Source organism: Syzygium oleosum, unplaced genomic scaffold (assembly GCF_021117445.2).
Source record: "Syzygium oleosum isolate NSW1041296 unplaced genomic scaffold, Sole_v2.1 Sole_v2.29, whole genome shotgun sequence".
Lineage (NCBI taxonomy): Eukaryota > Viridiplantae > Streptophyta > Magnoliopsida > Myrtales > Myrtaceae > Syzygium > Syzygium oleosum.
Genome location: NW_026607513.1, coordinates 1,926,055 through 1,943,170, shown reverse-complemented (window position 1 = coordinate 1,943,170; position 17,116 = coordinate 1,926,055). Strand labels below are relative to the sequence as shown.

The 17,116-nt window shown below is 43.9% G+C and overlaps 3 protein-coding genes across 4 annotated transcripts; 2 read left to right on the top strand and 1 right to left on the bottom strand.

The window, feature by feature from the left end:
- The first annotated feature begins 3,491 nt into the window (after positions 1-3,491).
- On the top strand, positions 3,492-6,680 carry LOC130135185 (lactoylglutathione lyase GLX1-like). The gene is made up of 8 exons (XM_056303718.1): positions 3,492-3,645; positions 3,943-4,067; positions 4,768-4,832; positions 4,920-5,132; positions 5,399-5,446; positions 5,569-5,676; positions 5,770-5,922; positions 6,411-6,680. Exons 1-8 carry the CDS (start codon positions 3,536-3,538, stop codon positions 6,450-6,452), a joined length of 864 nt encoding a protein of 287 aa, XP_056159693.1. The 5' UTR covers positions 3,492-3,535; the 3' UTR covers positions 6,453-6,680.
- A 3,502-nt stretch (positions 6,681-10,182) lies between these two features.
- On the top strand, positions 10,183-13,611 carry LOC115677956 (uncharacterized). 2 transcript variants are annotated; one of them, XM_056303714.1, is made up of 4 exons: positions 10,183-11,275; positions 11,387-11,806; positions 12,318-12,407; positions 13,042-13,611. In XM_056303714.1, the coding sequence occupies exons 1-4, from the start codon at positions 10,253-10,255 to the stop codon at positions 13,420-13,422; spliced, it is 1,914 nt and encodes a 637-aa protein (XP_056159689.1). In that variant the 5' UTR covers positions 10,183-10,252; the 3' UTR covers positions 13,423-13,611. The 2 variants fall into 2 exon arrangements, with proteins under 2 accessions (XP_056159689.1, XP_030457068.2); XM_030601208.2 differs by lacking the exon at positions 12,318-12,407 and having other exon boundaries at positions 10,200-11,275.
- Positions 13,612-14,774: 1,163 nt separating this feature from the next.
- On the bottom strand, positions 14,775-16,844 carry LOC115677942 (2-alkenal reductase (NADP(+)-dependent)-like). Its single transcript, XM_030601183.2, has 6 exons — positions 16,598-16,844; positions 16,175-16,361; positions 15,736-15,902; positions 15,532-15,614; positions 15,257-15,383; positions 14,775-15,120 (listed from the first exon to the last, which is right to left on the bottom strand). The coding sequence occupies exons 1-6, from the start codon at positions 16,823-16,825 to the stop codon at positions 14,860-14,862; spliced, it is 1,053 nt and encodes a 350-aa protein (XP_030457043.1). The 5' UTR covers positions 16,826-16,844; the 3' UTR covers positions 14,775-14,859.
- Between the last annotated feature and the right edge of the window lie 272 nt (positions 16,845-17,116).

The window sequence follows — 17,116 nt, the reverse complement described above, 5'->3', positions numbered from 1 at the left end:
TTCATCAAATCTTTAGCAGATTGTCATCCATCTTATCCCTTTCCTCAATTTTCTAAAAACCATATCAAACTAAATAAATCTTGGTACGTAGTTACCATTTCAGTATCAAGCCACCTCAAAAGATGTTAACATGTACTGCCAATATGTGCTGGCATTCTAATTTCTAACTTTAAAAGTCGCCCCGGATATTCTATTCGAATTTGGTTAGATTTTCCCGTCACGAATTGTATCACACTATTTGGTCTCATCCAGTTGCAATCTTTTCAATCTTTTGAGATTCAAATATTCCTTGCGAATATAAAATAAAAAAAAATGTTTTTTCCGTATAGGTTGTTGCGCTACTTACGTTCTTGCATGATCCATGCAGTATATCTTGCGGATGACTTAATTAAATTGGGCAATTAAATGTTCCTTGTTAACTAAGATTTTCTCTTTCCATACAAGGAGCTGATTTTTAGATATTGAGATTGTAAAGAGGTTTGCGTGTTGAACATGCAAATAATTGCCTTTCTTTTTACTCTTTCGAGCAATTATAATTGATTTGATAAATGTAATAGATTTACATACTTATTTGATAAATAATTATGATCTTTAAACCTTACCAAAAAAAAATTATGATCTTTAAAGATATCTCTCTTTTATATATTTTGGGTCATTGTTACTATAATGTAATTTGTGATTCGTTTACGATGCATTACTTAAATATCTAGCACGGATATATACTTAAAAAAATTATAAAAAAAAGATGGTGAAATTTTACCCACGGTGGGACGGGACCGACGGGGGCGCCATTTCTCGAGCGAGCTGCCCCGCATGGGGGCATGGAAAACATCCGTACCATGGAGCGGGGACGACATCTCCCCACCACACACACACACCCCCCCAATCTCCATCCGCGCTCCGTGCCAATCCCTACGCTTCATCCTATTATGATCCATTATCAGGTTGATGCATTTGTAAAACGTCATGTTGCAGTCGAGCAGTGAAGCGTCACGGCTTATGCATTCCATGATGGAAATCGCAATACCTCAAAGCCTAGTCGACACAATTATAAATCGAGCCGTGAAGTGTTGTGACTTATGCATTTGATGATGGAAATCGCGATACATCAAAGCCAAGTCGACACAATTATAAGCAGGCGCGTCCTTGAACCGTCGTGAAATCAATTTCCCTAGTACTCACAACAACGTGTCCAACTTTCTATCCACTCCTTTTCCTTACCTTCGATCCCACCATCATCAAAGTGGACCATTTCTCCTTTTTTACAAAGGAAAAAAAAAACTCACAAAATTCGAATTTCTAGACCGTGCTCCCTGTCCAAAAACCTTTGCTTAAAACTTTCTATCCACTCCTTTTCCTTACCTTCGATCCCACCATCATCAAAGTGGACCATTTCTCCTTTTTTACAAAGGAAAAAAAAAAACTCACAAAATTCGAATTTCTAGACCGTGCTCCCTGTCCAAAACCTTTGCTTAAAATTCACTAACCTGTAAAATTCCACTATTAGCTTATTCCTATGTTCCCTCAATTTTCCGGAGATTAAGGTTGCGCATGACAACGATTCTGTGCCCGGGAACAGATTCTGCTCAGAAATGATTCTTTTTGATTCTGTGCCCGGAATTGATTCTGAGCATTTTAAGGCGTTTGTTAACGGCCCAAAATTCCATCCTTGGAATAGAAAAAGAACATAAATGCGTTTGATAACGCTACAAAATTTCTTTTTATTAATAATATTTTTAAATATTTTAATATTTCTTTCTTTTTTTTCTTTTCTTTTTTTCTTTTCCTCTTTCTTGGTCATAGCCTGCTCGCCGGCCATGACCGATAAAATATTTTTTATTAATAATATTTTTATTAAAAGTATTTTTTCTTTTTTTTGGCCATGGCCTGGTCGCCGGCCATGACCGGTAAAATATTTTTTTTATTAATAATTTTTTTTATTAAAAATATATATTTTTATTTTTTTTGGCCATGGCCGGTAAAATATTTTTTTTATTAAAAATATACATTTTTATTTTTTTGGGCCATGACATGGTCGCCGGCCATGGCCGGTAAATTTTTTTTTTTATTAATAATATTTTTTATTAAAATATTTTTATTAAAAATATATATTTTTATTTTTTTTGGCCATGGCCTGGTCACCGGCCATGGTTGGTAAAATTTTTTTTTTATTAAAATATTTTTATTAAAAATATATTTTTTTTCGTTTTTTTGGCCATGGCCTGTAAAATATTTTTTTATTAAATTTTTTTTATTAAAAATATACATTTTTATTTTTTTTGGCCATGGCCTGGTCGCTGGCCATGGCCGGTAAAATAATTTTTTTATTAATAATTTTTTTTATTAAAAATATATATTTTCTTTTTTTGTCATGGCCTGGTCACCGGCCATGGCAGGTAAAATATTTTTTTTATTAATAATATTTTTTATTAAAATATTTTTATTAAAAATATATTTTTTTCTTTTTTATGGCCATGGCCTGGTCGCGGCCATGGCCAAAATATTTTTTAGGCCGGTAAAATATTTTTTATTAAAATATTTTATTCTCGTCAGATCCGACGAGGGCGGTCCTCGGGCCGGACATTAGAAGCTAAATTAAAAACCAAGAAAAGGAAGAAGAAAAAAAAATTGATTCTCAAAATTGTTTCCAGAATCAAGAAGCTACATTTTTTTTATTCTTGATTCGGCTCCAAAACTGATTCTGGGAACAATTTTTGACAAAATTGTGCCCAGAATCAAAAAATTAAACAAACGCATTTCTGTTCCCAAACTGATTCTGGGAACAAAAGAACAGAATCAAACACTGTTTGGCAAGTTGTCATGCGCAGCCTAAATCCGGTGCCCTTATTTTTCCTTGCCTGAATGAACCTTGTCCTCATATGCGCCCGGAGACAGAAAATAATATTATCAAAAGATTTTCAATTTCTCATTTTGTAAAAAAAAAATCAATTAAAAAAATACCGCAAAAAATTTCAAACTATGCCCACTGCGACATAAAAGTCATTGTCAGCAAAAATCGTAAACTTGCTCACCGTGACACAGATATCCTAAATTTTTTTTTCGTATCACGAAAAAAATCATAATTTGTCACGCTGGTATAAGTTCAGAATTTGGGATACGCGGTGAGCATAATTTAGAGTTTTTTTTTGTGGTATTAATGCTAATTAAAATTAGTCTTCCACTTGAGTCACTCTCGACTGCGAATGAGATATTTTCTCTATATATGATAACGCTCCCAGCGATCATTCTAGGCCTCACTCGACACTCCTTATCCGCCACTCTCTTCTTCGGTCTCAGGTATGCTCGCTCGCTCGCTCTCGCTCTCCCTCTCTCGCGCTTGAGATTTCGTAATTCCATCTCATCTGCTTCGCGAGTCGCATCTGTGCTTCGTTTGCTCTTCTGGGTTTCGTTTAGATTCTCGCGATTCGTCTCGGTTTTGGCGTGAACTCTCGAAACTCTTGCGGGTGCTGACGATCGGTTCTTGATCTTCTTTTTTCCGTGGAAGCAGAGGTGCGTTTTGTGCGAGGTTTCGAATATGGCCGAGGCTGCACCCGTGAATGCTGCGCTCCTGGAGTGGCCGAAGAAGGACAAGCGCCGCATGCTCCACGCCGTTTACCGGGTTGGCGATCTCGAGCGCACGATCAAGTATCCCCCGATCGCGTTTCTTTGTTGTTGTTGTTGTGGTTTTCGAGGACGAAAAAAAACGAGGACGGACGATGATGATTAGGACCCTAGAGAACGAGGGCGGAAACAGTAAGAAATGTGTATCCTTTGGTTGTTTGGAGAAATGGGTTTCTATTTTTGGGATAAACCCAACTGAAGAATGGTTTTGAATAGCATGAAGGCGCTCTTCTGTGTTTTGAGGCTTTTCAGATGCTGTCGACCGGTTTTCTGGAATTTGGAAAGTGATGATCTCTTGTGGTTTTTATTATATGGTGCCAGGTTCTATACGGAATGTTTTGGCATGAAGTTGCTGAGGAAAAGGGACATTCCTGAGGAGAAATACTCCTATGCCTTCCTCGGATTCGGCCCCGAAGAATCTCACTTCGCAGTGGAGTTGACATACAGTATGTTCTTCTGGGGCTGATTTCTGTTTTTTTATTTTTTTTTGTGTGTTAATGTACGTATGAAGAGATTGCATCTCCTGAAGAAACTGTCAATTTATTCTTTCCAGTTACTAGAGTTGTTGGACCTTTTTCTTTTGTGCTGCTGCAGTTTAATATGTAATAACATGCAGGGCAGACCTCTTTACCAACAAATAAGGGGGACCGAGTATTTTTATTCTCTCTAGGTCCTTGCTAATTTGTTCTTTCTGGTCATTGAATGGTTTCCTGCATTGTTGTGGACTTAGTCGGTATATATTGCAGTAAGTGCAATATGGATCCTTTTCTGATAAATCAGGGGATTGTCCACTTTACTGGCTAGCAGGTTTAAACACTTATGATTGAGTGAACCCAGCATTTATGGTGTATGCTCTTTCATGTGGCTTGAACCTTTACTGGAAAATTTCCTTCCTTGTTCAGTTTCCAGGAAAACATTCATTTCAATGTTAAGTTAACAGGCAAAGGCCATAAAAATGTGTACCGAAAGGTGAAAAATGTTAAAACATTCCAACATCGATTGAAACTTGTAAATTTTTTATATGAGCTGTGTTTGTGGAGAATGCTAAAATAGACTATGAGAAATTTCTTTTAAAGCATAGTGTAAACTGGCGCTCATTCATCATTTGAGTAGGTTTTGTGAAACTTTGCTTTTCTTCTGTTTCAGATTATGGAGTGCATTCTTATGATATTGGAAGTGGCTTTGGACATTTTGCCATTGCGACTCAAGATGTGAGTGTCTCTGCTCTGTTCAACGACATTTTAAAGCATAATGCCTGCTTTATTGGTCATCTGATTTGGATTTCTTTGACTTTGCAGGTGTACAAGATGGTTGAAGATATCAAGGCCAAGGGCGGCACAGTCACAAGGGAGGCTGGTCCAGTGAAAGGTGGAACGACTGTCATTGCTTTCGTGAAGGACCCGGATGGTTATCTCTTTGAGCTAATTCAAAGAGGTCCAACTCCACAACCACTTTGCCAAGTGATGCTTCGAGTTGGTGATTTGGAGCGCTCAATTAAGTTTTACGAGAAGGTTTGTTTTCTTGTTTTGCATGTTGATGAGATTCTTCTCCTAGTGCAAGATCCAAGGATATGGATTCCAGTTAAGATGCAGTTACTTTGTCGGTGTGAGGTTCACATGTGAGAACTGACCTTATGAGGTAGAAATTGAGTTCAATAGGTCTGATGGCTATACAAATAGGGGGGAAAAAGACTTTGCACGGTGTCGTTTATTCCAAAGAGTTTTGCTGTGATTTTACTGCATCATTAGCTACAAGGATTTACCTTATGCTTGTGCAGGCATTGGGCATGAAACTGTTGAGGACAATAGATAATCCCCAGTACAAGGTTGGTCACCCCTGCTCTACATAAGCATGTGGTATCATTTGTGAAGGCCACATTGGCCCGCGTGTTGGTTCCTTAGGTGTTTAAGATTATTCCACTCTCATAGTGGTGCATCATATTGACAGTACACCTTGGCCATGATGGGTTATGCTGATGAGTATGAGACAACTGTGGTGGAGCTCACCTATAATTATGGGGTTACTGAGTATACCAAGGGCAATGCATACGCACAAGTTAGTCCCGCTTATTTTTGCTTGCTGTGCATACAATGTAATTTAGATCTCTTGCTTTCACTCGCTAAAGAATGTGTTTGCTCTCAATTCTAGCTTGCCATCAGCACTGATGATGTCTACAAGAGTGGTGAGGTAATTAAGCTGGTTACTGAAGAGCTTGGTGGGAAAATAACTAGACAGCCAGGACCAATTCCTGGGATCAACTCCAAAATTGGCTTTTTCCTTGATCCAGATGGTTGGAAAACTGTGAGTTTCTGCTTTACGAATTTCAAACCTCTCTTTATTCATGGGAATAAGCAGGAATGCAGTATTTTATCTCTGCTTAAGATGCAGATAAAATTAATGGCCATTGTATTGTGGAGTGATGTGTGTGGAACTGGCAATGCATGTTGCGTCTTGAGTTCACTAGATAACTGCTTTCTTGCAACTTTGTGCTGGAAGACGGGGGCCCTGTCTAGTGCAAATGATCATTGGTGTGCACAAAAATGAAAGGGAAGAGTAAAGCACGCTATAGGGGGATACACCTGAAAACATCGCCTCTATACTCTGCGCCTGAGAAGGCTACCTTTTTGTCTTGAACAATAATGGATATCATTACCCAAAACCTATATCACATATGTTGCAAATAGACATAGTATGACAGCATCAGTTCTTTCAGCTAGTGCGCGATGTATTTGTATTCTAATTCCCTTTCATGGGACTTTCGTTGTGATCCTTTGAATTTTTGCTTGTAGGCCCTGGTTGACAATGAAGACTTCCTGAAGGAACTGCAGTAGAAAGCTTGTGATGGTGTGAGTTGCCCTATGTGGCGGGCAGATGCATAAACTTTTCTATCTGCTATAAATAAACTTAGTTTGTATTGGCCATCAATTACCAACTACCAGTGCGTGCTTTATGCTTGTGTTTGGCCATGAGGTATTGGACTTTTGTGTTCTCGACTTTGTGTCTTGGTGCTCATGTCTGATGCATATATGAGAAGTGAGTAGATTTCGTGCATTGTGATTGTAAGGTGTTCATGAGAGAGATTGATCATTTGAACATTTGAACTCTGGCCTTGTCCTGGCTGGAATCATTATCGTGAACGAGACTATCTCCCGAAACATCCATCGATCACCCCTAAGTCGACAGGATCTAAACTTGCTGATGCTTGCTCGGCCATCTACCTTTTTTTTTTTATCGAAAAAGGACTCTTGTCGTCTCATTCATTTCCTTATAAATCAAGTCTTGAGATGTTTCCCCTCTGCAAACTTTGTTTGTGCAGCATATGGGCTTTTATATTTGACTGTCCAAGCCCATAGGCTACCTCAAAGACATACTTGACCTGCGTTCACTACTTAATGTTCTTCTTCCTCCTGGTAAATGTGTGAGCCGCTCCACCGCAAGGAACTCTCACGTGAATGACCCGTGCATTCACTAAATATAGTGGTGTGAGAGCTGTGGCACTTCAAGAATACTGCACTCTGCTGAAGAGGCGTACTTCGTTCGATTTTGGCATGCTTAACTTGTTTCATTCGTGCAGCATTCAAGGATTTGGTTCCGATCTTCAGTATTCTTTGGAAATTATTTCATATCAGAGATGGTGGTTGATCATACAAACACCTTTCCGACAACTCAATATCAGGATGTTCCCCAGTCAAATTTAATCACCATGTCAAGCGATTATAGTTTTGATATTCTCTGTATGGTCTGATATTGTTATGCAAAAACGGCGGCTGCCCAGACAAACCCAAACAATCCAAGCGACGGTACGAAATGTAGAAATAAATTGGAGACTAACTACTTCACGGGAAGAGATAGACGAGATGTTCCGCTAGAATTGAGATAGAGAGGTCATAATCCTTTAAATTACACCATAACGAGCGCTTACCAATCTTAGATAACACCCAGCACCTCAATAATTGATCATGAGAAACGAGTTTTCTCATGTTCTCATCTTCTTAGACGATGGTTCTTCAAATCTCTCTTAGGTTCTTACAAGTTGTATACAAGATAAATTTCAAAATATGTTTTAAAACACTTATGGATCGAGTCTGTGACTTGGGGCGGTTGTCCGGCCAGAGTAGGCACGGACACCCAGCCACAATTTTGGAAAGCGCTTTTGGTTATGGATAATAGCCTGATGTCCAGTCAATGCCGGACACCTGGTCCATCGGCGGCCACACCTTGGTCAGGTACCCGCCTAGTTGCTTGGTTTGGCTAGGTGTTAGGCGGGCCATCTTCTAGCATTCGACGGTCGTCCGTTTCTGTTTCCGTCTCCGAGCCGTGGCAAATACTCTTAACATTCCGATAAATCACAATACTCGCGCCAATCCCAAATAGGGATTTCAGGGCATAATCAATAGATATGTTCATTTCTTTTTATTGTTGGAGCGAGAATATGTTATCCAAATGCGACACTAGTAAATTCATCCTTCCCCCGAGACAAAAAAACGGAAAAAAGAAAAAGAAAACCAAAACAGTGAGGACACTATAACGAAAGGAAGGGCGAACAAGATTTGGCTGGGGGACTAGGATGGGCCGCCCCTTCACCATCGACAGCGACGGGCCACAAACACCCGATGCGCTTTCTATCCTGTACCCATCTCCGCCTCCGACGCATTGTCATAGCAACACGACTTCAAACCCGAAAGAGCTTCGAGCACCACCAACGAAACAAAGCCAAACAAGAATCATCTTTTGGAAAACCATCAACCGGTCCTACGAAAAACAAGGGGGATTCCAACGAGGGCACAAGAAGAAGAAGAAGAAGAAGAAGAAGAACGAGGGCATAAAGAGGAGAAGACGGGGGAGTGGGGATCTCTAGTTCTCGAACTCTGTCGCCGTCCGGTCCCTGAAACCCACGACGCCACGGTCAAAATTCCCCCTTTGGAGGGCCGCGCGATTCGAAGCGACAAAAAGTGCAAAACCACCCACCCCCCAAACTATACAATTGATAAAAAAAGAAAAAGAAAAGGGCAACAAGGAAGGCCAGGCTCGTTTCGGCATGATGGAACGTGCCCAAGGCAAAAGCTCTTTTGACCATTCGGCTGGCTGCTGTGGGTGGCGGTGTTGGTGGTGGGCTTTTTTCCCCGCCTTTGGAAAATCTTCGTGCCCCCTCCTCGTTCAGCAAAAGTAAAGTCGGCACAGGATCGGGACACAGACACAGAGACGTGACTAAAGTATTCGTCGAAGAAAAAGGAAAGGGGAAGGAAAAAAAAAAACAACACGAGAACGAAAGAAGCAGCCGAAAATCCTCGATTGTTTAGCTGTTAATTGCGGTTGCGTTGAAGAGGGACGAAAGAGAGAGAGAGAGAGAGAGAGAAAATGCAACGTTTGGATTCGGTCCGGGTGAGCGCGGACAGGTTCCCCTGTCGTTCGTTCCCTTCCATTGTCCGTGGTCACGATAAAGGAACGCCGACCACCCCCCCAATTTTTTTGCATTTTTCAAACCTAATCCCGGTTCGAATCCCCGGATAGCTTGCCCCCCGGGAAAAAAAAAATAAAAATCCCCCCGGCCCCCGGATCACCCACGGTCCGTCGGTATCGCCATCCACGCACGCGCTTATTTTTCGCGTCGGGTTGGCCATTCTCCACCTCGGACCTGTCGGGCAGGGGCCGTTTGCCGCGTGCGTCAACATGTACGGATTTTTAATGGGACATTCGGCATAACGGAAGAGGTAAATTCGAGCGAGGAGTGCCCGATTCGAAATTTATTTGGAAAGAAAATTAGATTTCGGGATCAATGTGTCGTAAAGTATCGATTTGAAATATTGATGGCAGTTAATTTCATTTTCAAAATGGACAACATGACCCTTTAATTTAGCGTGTAGTAAATTACTAATAGGGTTAATACTACAAAAAATCTTCAAACTGGTATATCTACGATAAATTTATCCCAAACTAATATCAAACCGGTTCACCCGTGATAAATTTACCCTCCGTTAGTTTTTGTCGAATTTTACAGTCAAATTGTTAAGTTAGATGACACGTGGCAGTTGACGGGCGTACCGGTTTGAGGTTTTATCCTCCGTTTGTCACGGGTACATCAGCTTGTGATTTTTCGTGGTATTAATCTAATTTAACGGAAATTAACGGAGTGTAAATTTATCACAAAATATATCGGTTAGAGATTTTTTTGAATATCAAAAAGTAATTCGGGGTAAATTTATAATAAATGTACCGGTTTGAAATTTTTAATTTGAGATAAATTCGTTATGAATATATTAATTTGAAATTTTTGGTGGTACGAACTATAGTTAACAAGGCAAAACGAGGTTGCTAAGTTTTTGGCTGTAGGCTTCTAGCGTTTTCCCATGTGTTAAAGAAGAAGCAGACAAAAGAAGCCAAGGTAAAAAGCGAACTGTCTTCTCCACTCACACACACACACACACACACACACAGCAACTACTCTCTCCGTCTCTAAAGCCGTGCCAGATTGGCGTCTCCGTCTCCCCCTGTTTCCATAAACGGGCCGCCCCCGAAAAGACGAAACTGCCCCCCCTCCCCAATAACATTCCCCCCCCTCCCCCTCTCTCAGATCGCCACTTCCATTCACCACCACCACCACCTCCTCCTCCTCCTCCTCCGTCGTCTTCAGATGTCGAAGCCGTCGTCGTCGTCGTCGTCCGCCTCCGCCACGACGCCTCCGGCGGCGGCGGCGTCGTCGGCGTCCATCAAGCCCGGGGACTACGCGCACAGCCCATTCCACTACGCGGTCGCCCTCGGGGACCACAAGACCCTCTCCCGCCTCCTCTCCACCCTCCCCCGCCTCTCCGACCCGGGGCTCGTCCACTCCGAGCCCGAGTCCCTCGCCCAGGAGTCCCTCGCCGACCGCATCTCCTCCGCCGTCGACCGCCGCGACGTCCCCCTCCGCGAGACCCCGCTCCACCTCGCCGTCCGCCTCTCCGACGCCGCCGCCGCCCGCTCCCTCGCCAACGCCGGCGCCGACGCGTCGCTCCAGAACGCCGCGGGGTGGAACCCGCTCCAGGAGGCGCTGTGCCGGCGGAACGCCGAGATCGCGTCCGTCCTGCTCGAGCACCACCACCGCTCCGCCTGGTGCAAGTGGCGCCGCCGGCTCCCGCGGGTGATCGCCGTGCTCCGCCGCATGCGCGACTTCTACATGGAGATCTCGTTCCATTTCGAGAGCTCCGTCATCCCGTTCGTCGGGAAGATCGCCCCCTCCGACACGTACCGGATCTGGAAGCGCGACGGGAACCTCCGGGCCGACACCTCCCTCGCCGGCTTCGACGGCCTGAAGATCCAGCGCGCCGATCAGAGCTTCCTTTTCCTCGGGGAAGGGGACCAGAGCCACGGCGTCCCCGAGGGCTCGCTCCTGGTCCTCAACCACGACAACCGGAAGATCTTCAACGCGTTCGAGAATGCCGGAGCTCCCATGAGCGACTCGGACATCGCCGGGTTCTGTTCCCAGACGAGCGTGTACCGTCCGGGCATGGACGTCACCAAAGCTGAGCTCGTCAGCAGAACTAACTGGAGAAGACAAGACAAGACCGAGTCCGTCGGCGAATGGAAGGCCAGGGTTTACGAAGTCCACAACGTAGTGTTCAGCTTCCGATCACGCAAGGTCACCTCGTCGGAGAACGACGTCGCCGGCAGCGAGCAGGTTGTTGGAGCGTCTTTCATGGCTTTGACTTTTGAATTCAAACTTTATCGTCTCCTCGTAAATTGTGTTTTGCATTTTCACTCGACACTTAAATATGCGCCTTTGACGCAGGTATTGCCGCTTGAGCTCGACGAGGACGACGATGGCTTCCTAGTCGCCGAGAATCCCCAGTTCATGTTCTCGAACAGTAGCAATAACAGTAGCGACAGACGGAGGCACAGTAGTTTCGTGAGGGAGGAGAGGGAATGGGTGCACGTGGGGCGGAAGAGCGTGGACGTGGTGCCCTTCTCCGCGGCGGCGGCGGCCCCGCCGCACAGGAGGGCCGCGATCGCGGTGGCGCCGACCCCGCAGACCAAGGAGAAGGAGTACGTGAAGAGCCTGCGGCCCTCGGTCTGGCTGACCGAGCAGTTCCCGCTGAAGACGGAGGAGCTGCTGCCGTTGCTCGACATATTGGCCAACAAAGTGAAGGCCGTCCGGAGGATGCGGGAGCTGCTCACGACGAAGTTCCCGACGGGCACTTTTCCGGTGAAGGTAAGGAATGTTTCTTTTCCGGCACTTTTCGGGCATCGATGACGAAATTCAAATCATTTGTTGAGCCCCCAAATCAGCTAAAGTCCTGTTTTTTAATCTCTCCGTGAATAAAGAAAGCTACAACTATGAAGTTTACCCATATTGAAAATTTGGGTTTTGATTCGTGGGTCTTTTCTTTTGAAAGCTTTGAGAAGATACTAGGAAGAATAGATTGCCTATACTATAACATTATCCTACAGATTCCTTGCCGAGTTAGGAAGATGCAATCGATTAAAGTATTTGCGGATCATGCTCTTTCGTATCGCGTCAATATCTCTTTGTCCTTTTCTGAATTGATCTGTGGGGTCTACCCGGGGTACGTCGTCTGGGGGTCGTGGTCTAAGGATTTCTGCTTTTCTGTTTGTTCTTGCTGTTCCGAACTTTGGCTTTGTCCTGCCCCTTTTCTTTGAGTATATGTTAACTCTGCAATGGAATTACTTGAGTGGCGTGACAAAGACTGACTTTTTGGAAGCTTTTGTGGGGTCCTCATCGGTCGGGTAACGTGAGGTGGGAGTTTTACCCTATTGGCACTCCTACGCCGGGACCGATGGCTCAAACTTGGGTGAGAATCTCAGGGCCCATGCTCATGCTGCTGCTGCTGTCCTTGTTCTCTGTATTCCGCTGCGAAAGTCTTTCTTCTGTCCTAATGGGAATAAACGCGTTTCGACTATATATTACCGTGAACTGCTGAGCTTAAATTAACATAAGACATGGTCCATTGAACTTTGGACCCAACTTAAGGTTGGCTCCCGACCTGGTTTGGAACTAGAACAGGGTTTGAAAGATTCATGTTTCCACTCCTTGGTGAAAACAACTGGTCAATGTAGGGTACAGCAGTAGTGTTCAATGTAGGCCCACTAAAACTGACTAGTGATCTGATACAATGTATGTGCCAGTATTGTTATTTCTAATTTATATGGTGTCTTGCTGTAATTTTTGGCTTCAAATTTAAACTAAAACTGGCTGACATAGTCCACGACTTTTTAAGAGACAACCAAGGAAGCTTTCTCAGTCTAGACTCCACTTCTAGTTGGAGCCCCACACTCTGGAGTAGACATTATTAGTCATGGGAGCTGCCCTGTTAGGCATGCCGCTATGTTGGGCCTCCTATCGATTGCTTCCTCATCAGCTTTGTGTGCAGTGCAATGTTTCGGTGCATAATTGTAACGCTAGTGGTCCTCTGCTTGATGGCGCAGGTAGCAATTCCGGTGGTCCCTACGGTGAGGGTGGTGATTACATTCACAAAGTTCGTCGAGCTCCAACCGACCGAACGGTTCTACACGCCGCTCTCGAGCCCTAGGCACCTCCTTAATGGCGGATCAAGAAGCGGGCCCGAGGAGGACCAGAAATCGGACGGCCCCTTCTGGTCCTGGCCATCGTCGTCGTCGTCGTCGTCATCAACGTCGTGGCTCCGGCGGAGTAGCAGCCGGTCGGTGGGATCGAGCAAGGAGCAGTCCCGGTGTCCTGCTCAGCAGCCCGATCCTTTTGTAATACCTAGCGGATATACGTGGAGTAGCATCGATGATAAATCGCATAAGATGAAGAAATCCAAGTCAGTCAGAAAATCTAAGTCGTAGGTCTAATGGATTTATTTATTTTTTCTCTATTTTTTTTTGGTTTTAGCTTAAAAGGAAAAGGAAACAAGATGGGCAGGCAAGAAAAACGAAGAAAGTTGAGCCTTTGTACTCTTTAAAGCTGGAAAGGAGGAAAAAGAAAAGTAAGAAACAGAGCCAAAATCATAAATGCAATGGTGGTTCAAACTTGCCCTTCTCTGGCTTTCAGATAACCCTGTAGACGCGCGGACTTAAAACTTTTCACGGGGCACCGGTTGCACTCCACCGTCGCCGCGGTTGGCGCTTCCTCTCTCTCTTTCCCCTCTTAGACTTCTAATTTCTTAGTAAGATGAGGGGAGAATCGGCTTTTAATGTCATTGCTATCTTCGACGGAGAAAGCATTCGCGACAAATTGTGCGTGACTGTATCTTCAGCGAAGCTAAAAGCATAGATACCGTCCGTGTGCCTCTCAACATCAGAAAAAAAGGTTGGTGGTAGAGTGTTAACTCAATAGAAGCCTAGCCTTGAAAGCTTGATGCAAAAGATGCTGGGCATATCCGATGACTACTTATGAAAATGGACAGACACGGACGAGATGAACCATTTCAACCTTCTCCTCGAAGACGGTCGAACAAAATTGTGGCAGGAGGCACGAAAGCTGCATAATGAGGACTAGGAGGAGCATGTGAGAAGCCCCACTAATGTATGTCTGAAAGTTTAGCTAAGTCACTACTCAAAACTTGTTGGTGAAGCATTTCGAGCATTCCTAAATATTTTTTTCCATTAGTCGATTGTAGGACATGAGTTATGGCTTGATCTTTGGACGTGAGCAGGTATACCTTCCTTAGGAGGAACCCGAACAAATTGAAAGTGTTTTCCGCCATGTTCTCACGAGGAACTTTCTCGTCCTCTTATTTGTTTATCTGTTATCTTGTTAGAAAGTTGAATGCTTCGATGTCTGCCAACTCCTCCTCTTCAAGAACTTAGCATGCAAATGGCACGAACCGGTCGAGAGCCGGAACTGGAAAGTGATCCACCCTTCTTTGTTCGGTCGATAACAAGTCATTCATGAGAGCAGGGAAGTTGTAAGAAAATACTTTCTTGCGACCTGATCTCAAGAGGTTGCATCGTAGCTTAGATGATTCATACAAGAAATTGGAAATTCATAAAATGGTAACTTTATCTCAAGAGGCTATGTTTAATATGGATTCATTTCGAATTTCTTTATGATCCAATTAGTAAAGTATCGAGATTTTGCGGAACCCTTGCCAACTCTCACTAGAAGGTGCATTCACATGTGCGTTGTGCATTTTGCTTGGTTCTATCTATAGCGTAATTGTAAAATGACCATATGATGTGTTTGTTTCTCATCGCAGTTCCGAGCACAAAAAGTTCCAATTTGCCAATAAGTTATTGCTTCTCACATGAAATTTCTGCCTTTGCAAACTACTTGAGAAAATGTTAAGCTTTCGCGTCCTCGTTCACTTGAATTATGACCTTTCCCGCGTTCGAGCTTGTGAACATTGATTGAATGCTCTCTAAGAAGCTTTCCGTGCCATGGTAGATCTCATACTTCGAAACAATCTTTCTCTGCTTGATGTATCCCGTCATTTCCTCCACAAACTCTCCGAACCGGTTCCAATCCAGCAGGAACCCCTCCATCCTCGCCTCCTTCCCTACCAAATTCAAGAGGTTGCGCACCCCGAATCTCTCCGTCCAAACCTAATTGCATCAATGAAAAACAACGACAATGACACGATGTTTCCGCTTCTTGGGTAATAACTATAACTGGCTTCTTAGAGACGGAAAGTAGCAATTTCACTGGCACGAGACCTTTCGATGATGTTTTTCTCTTTACCTGGTTGTATTGGGAGATCATTCCGCAGAGAGGGATGCGTGCATGGGTGTTCAGGTGGTTAAGGACGGCCTCGAGCATTCTACCTCCAACATTGTCGAGGTAGATGTCGATCCCATCAGGGAAGTACCTACACAATTAGTATTAGTAGGTTAACAACAGAAGCACAACTAGCTTATATCAATCACCTGTTGTCTCAATTAGATTAGAATCGCTGTGTTCAATCAAACATATGTGACATGGTTGTTATTTATATTGGACAAAAAGTGCCAGCTTACTTGCTTAAGGCGGCATCATAATCAGTCTCAGCATTGTAGTTGAATGCCTCGTCGTAACCTATCTCCTCTTTCAGGAACTTCACCTGCACATGATATCATATACATATCTATCCAAGAGCTGAAGAATGAAATTAGAGCAACCTCTAATGTACATGCAATTTTAGGCGTGAATGAAATTAGTGCAACCTCTATCGTTTCACTTACCTTTGCATCGGAGCCGACACTGCCCACGACTCTGCAGCCTTTCAACTTGGCTAACTGCCCAGCCACAAGGCCGACTCCTCCGGCTGCGGCGGAGATGAACACGTTCTCTCCTGGCTTCGGGTCTCCGATCACCGTTATTCCTATCCATGCTGCAAATCCTGGGATTCCTACACTTATTCCAGACAAGGTCATGCTTAGACATACACGAACTTAAGAACAAGCAATGCCGTGTCACTCCTACTCAAAGGAAAGAAAACCTTTGATTGAGATTGAATAAATCCAAAGATATAGGGAAAAAAAAGTCCATGTACAGGCAATATGCATTCAGATGTTCGTTTTCTTTCTACTCTTTAGTCAATTCGAGACAAATATGGCATGACATATTCTTATTATCTCAAACCTAATATACTAGAATGCAAAATGCAGTTTCAATTCTTACCAAGAGCGCTCAGATAGTCCAGAGCAGAGACTCCAGAATCGGGTGCAATTTCAATCTTCCTAAGAGCATGAGCAGGCACAGTGGAGTACTCCGACACTGGTGCAATCGTGTTCAGCACCATCTCCCCAACACTGAAGCTTGAATCCTTCGTCGCCAACACCTCCCCTATTCCAAATGTTGTCACAGGCTACACAAGAAACAAAGGGAGATCCTAAAAAGTCAAACCCTTAAAAGAATCGACGCAAAGAAGAGAAAAATCCGAGCCTAAACTGTGCGAAAACTATTCTGCATCCCCCTAAAGGATTCGGTATATGATTGTATATCGCATCTCATGCCCTAGATTTCGACAGATGCACCAAATCGCCCTCAACTTTTTCTTCGCAGCGACTATATATTTATGGAGAGAGAGAGAATCTGTATGACCTTATGGAGCTCGAATGGAGGGAAATAGAGACCATCTCTTTGGCTGCCCAACCGGGCCCGGAGGTAAGGGTCGACGGAGAGCCAGTGAAGGCGGAGGAGGACGTGGCCATCTGGGACGTCGCCTCCGGAGACTCCCATGCTCGAGGTGCGGAGCTTCAAATGCCTGGATGTTGGCACGCCGCCATGGACGTACTCCTCCAATGTCCACTCCTTCCTCTCGATCTCCATCTCTCTCTCTCTCTCTCTCTCTCTCTCTCTCTCTCTCTCTCTCTCTCTCTCTCTCTCTCTCTCTCTCTCTCTCTCTCTCTCGTTTCCAATTTATCATATGTTGTCCGCCATTTTTGTGGAAAGCTTGGATTTCATGAGACAAATATGGCATGACGTATATAATATGCTCTGGAGGTGAATAACAGTGGATTTCAAATCTTACTCTGCTAATAACGTAAGCATGGATTCGTGTAGATTTCACCAACGTGGACGACTTGTATTGGACGACCTCTGGAAATGCGGGCTTAACTT

Coding starts and splice junctions, on each gene's coding strand:
- LOC115677956 (XM_056303714.1), top strand. CDS start 10,253: ATGTCGAAGCCGTCGTCGTCGTCGTCGTCCGCCTCCGCCACGACGCCT. Junction 11,276..11,386: donor ACGTCGCCGGCAGCGAGCAG/GTTGTTGGAGCG, acceptor CCTTTGACGCAG/GTATTGCCGCTTGAGCTCGA. Junction 11,807..12,317: donor CGGGCACTTTTCCGGTGAAG/GTAAGGAATGTT, acceptor ACTTTTTGGAAG/CTTTTGTGGGGTCCTCATCG.
- LOC130135185 (XM_056303718.1), top strand. CDS start 3,536: ATGGCCGAGGCTGCACCCGTGAATGCTGCGCTCCTGGAGTGGCCGAAG. Junction 4,068..4,767: donor CGCAGTGGAGTTGACATACA/GTATGTTCTTCT, acceptor CTTCTGTTTCAG/ATTATGGAGTGCATTCTTAT. Junction 5,447..5,568: donor TAGATAATCCCCAGTACAAG/GTTGGTCACCCC, acceptor TCATATTGACAG/TACACCTTGGCCATGATGGG.
- LOC115677942 (XM_030601183.2), bottom strand. CDS start 16,825: ATGGAGATCGAGAGGAAGGAGTGGACATTGGAGGAGTACGTCCATGGC. Junction 16,362..16,597: donor CTCCATTCGAGCTCCATAAG/GTCATACAGATT, acceptor TTTCTTGTGTAG/CCTGTGACAACATTTGGAAT. Junction 15,384..15,531: donor TATGATGCCGCCTTAAGCAA/GTAAGCTGGCAC, acceptor CTAATTGTGTAG/GTACTTCCCTGATGGGATCG.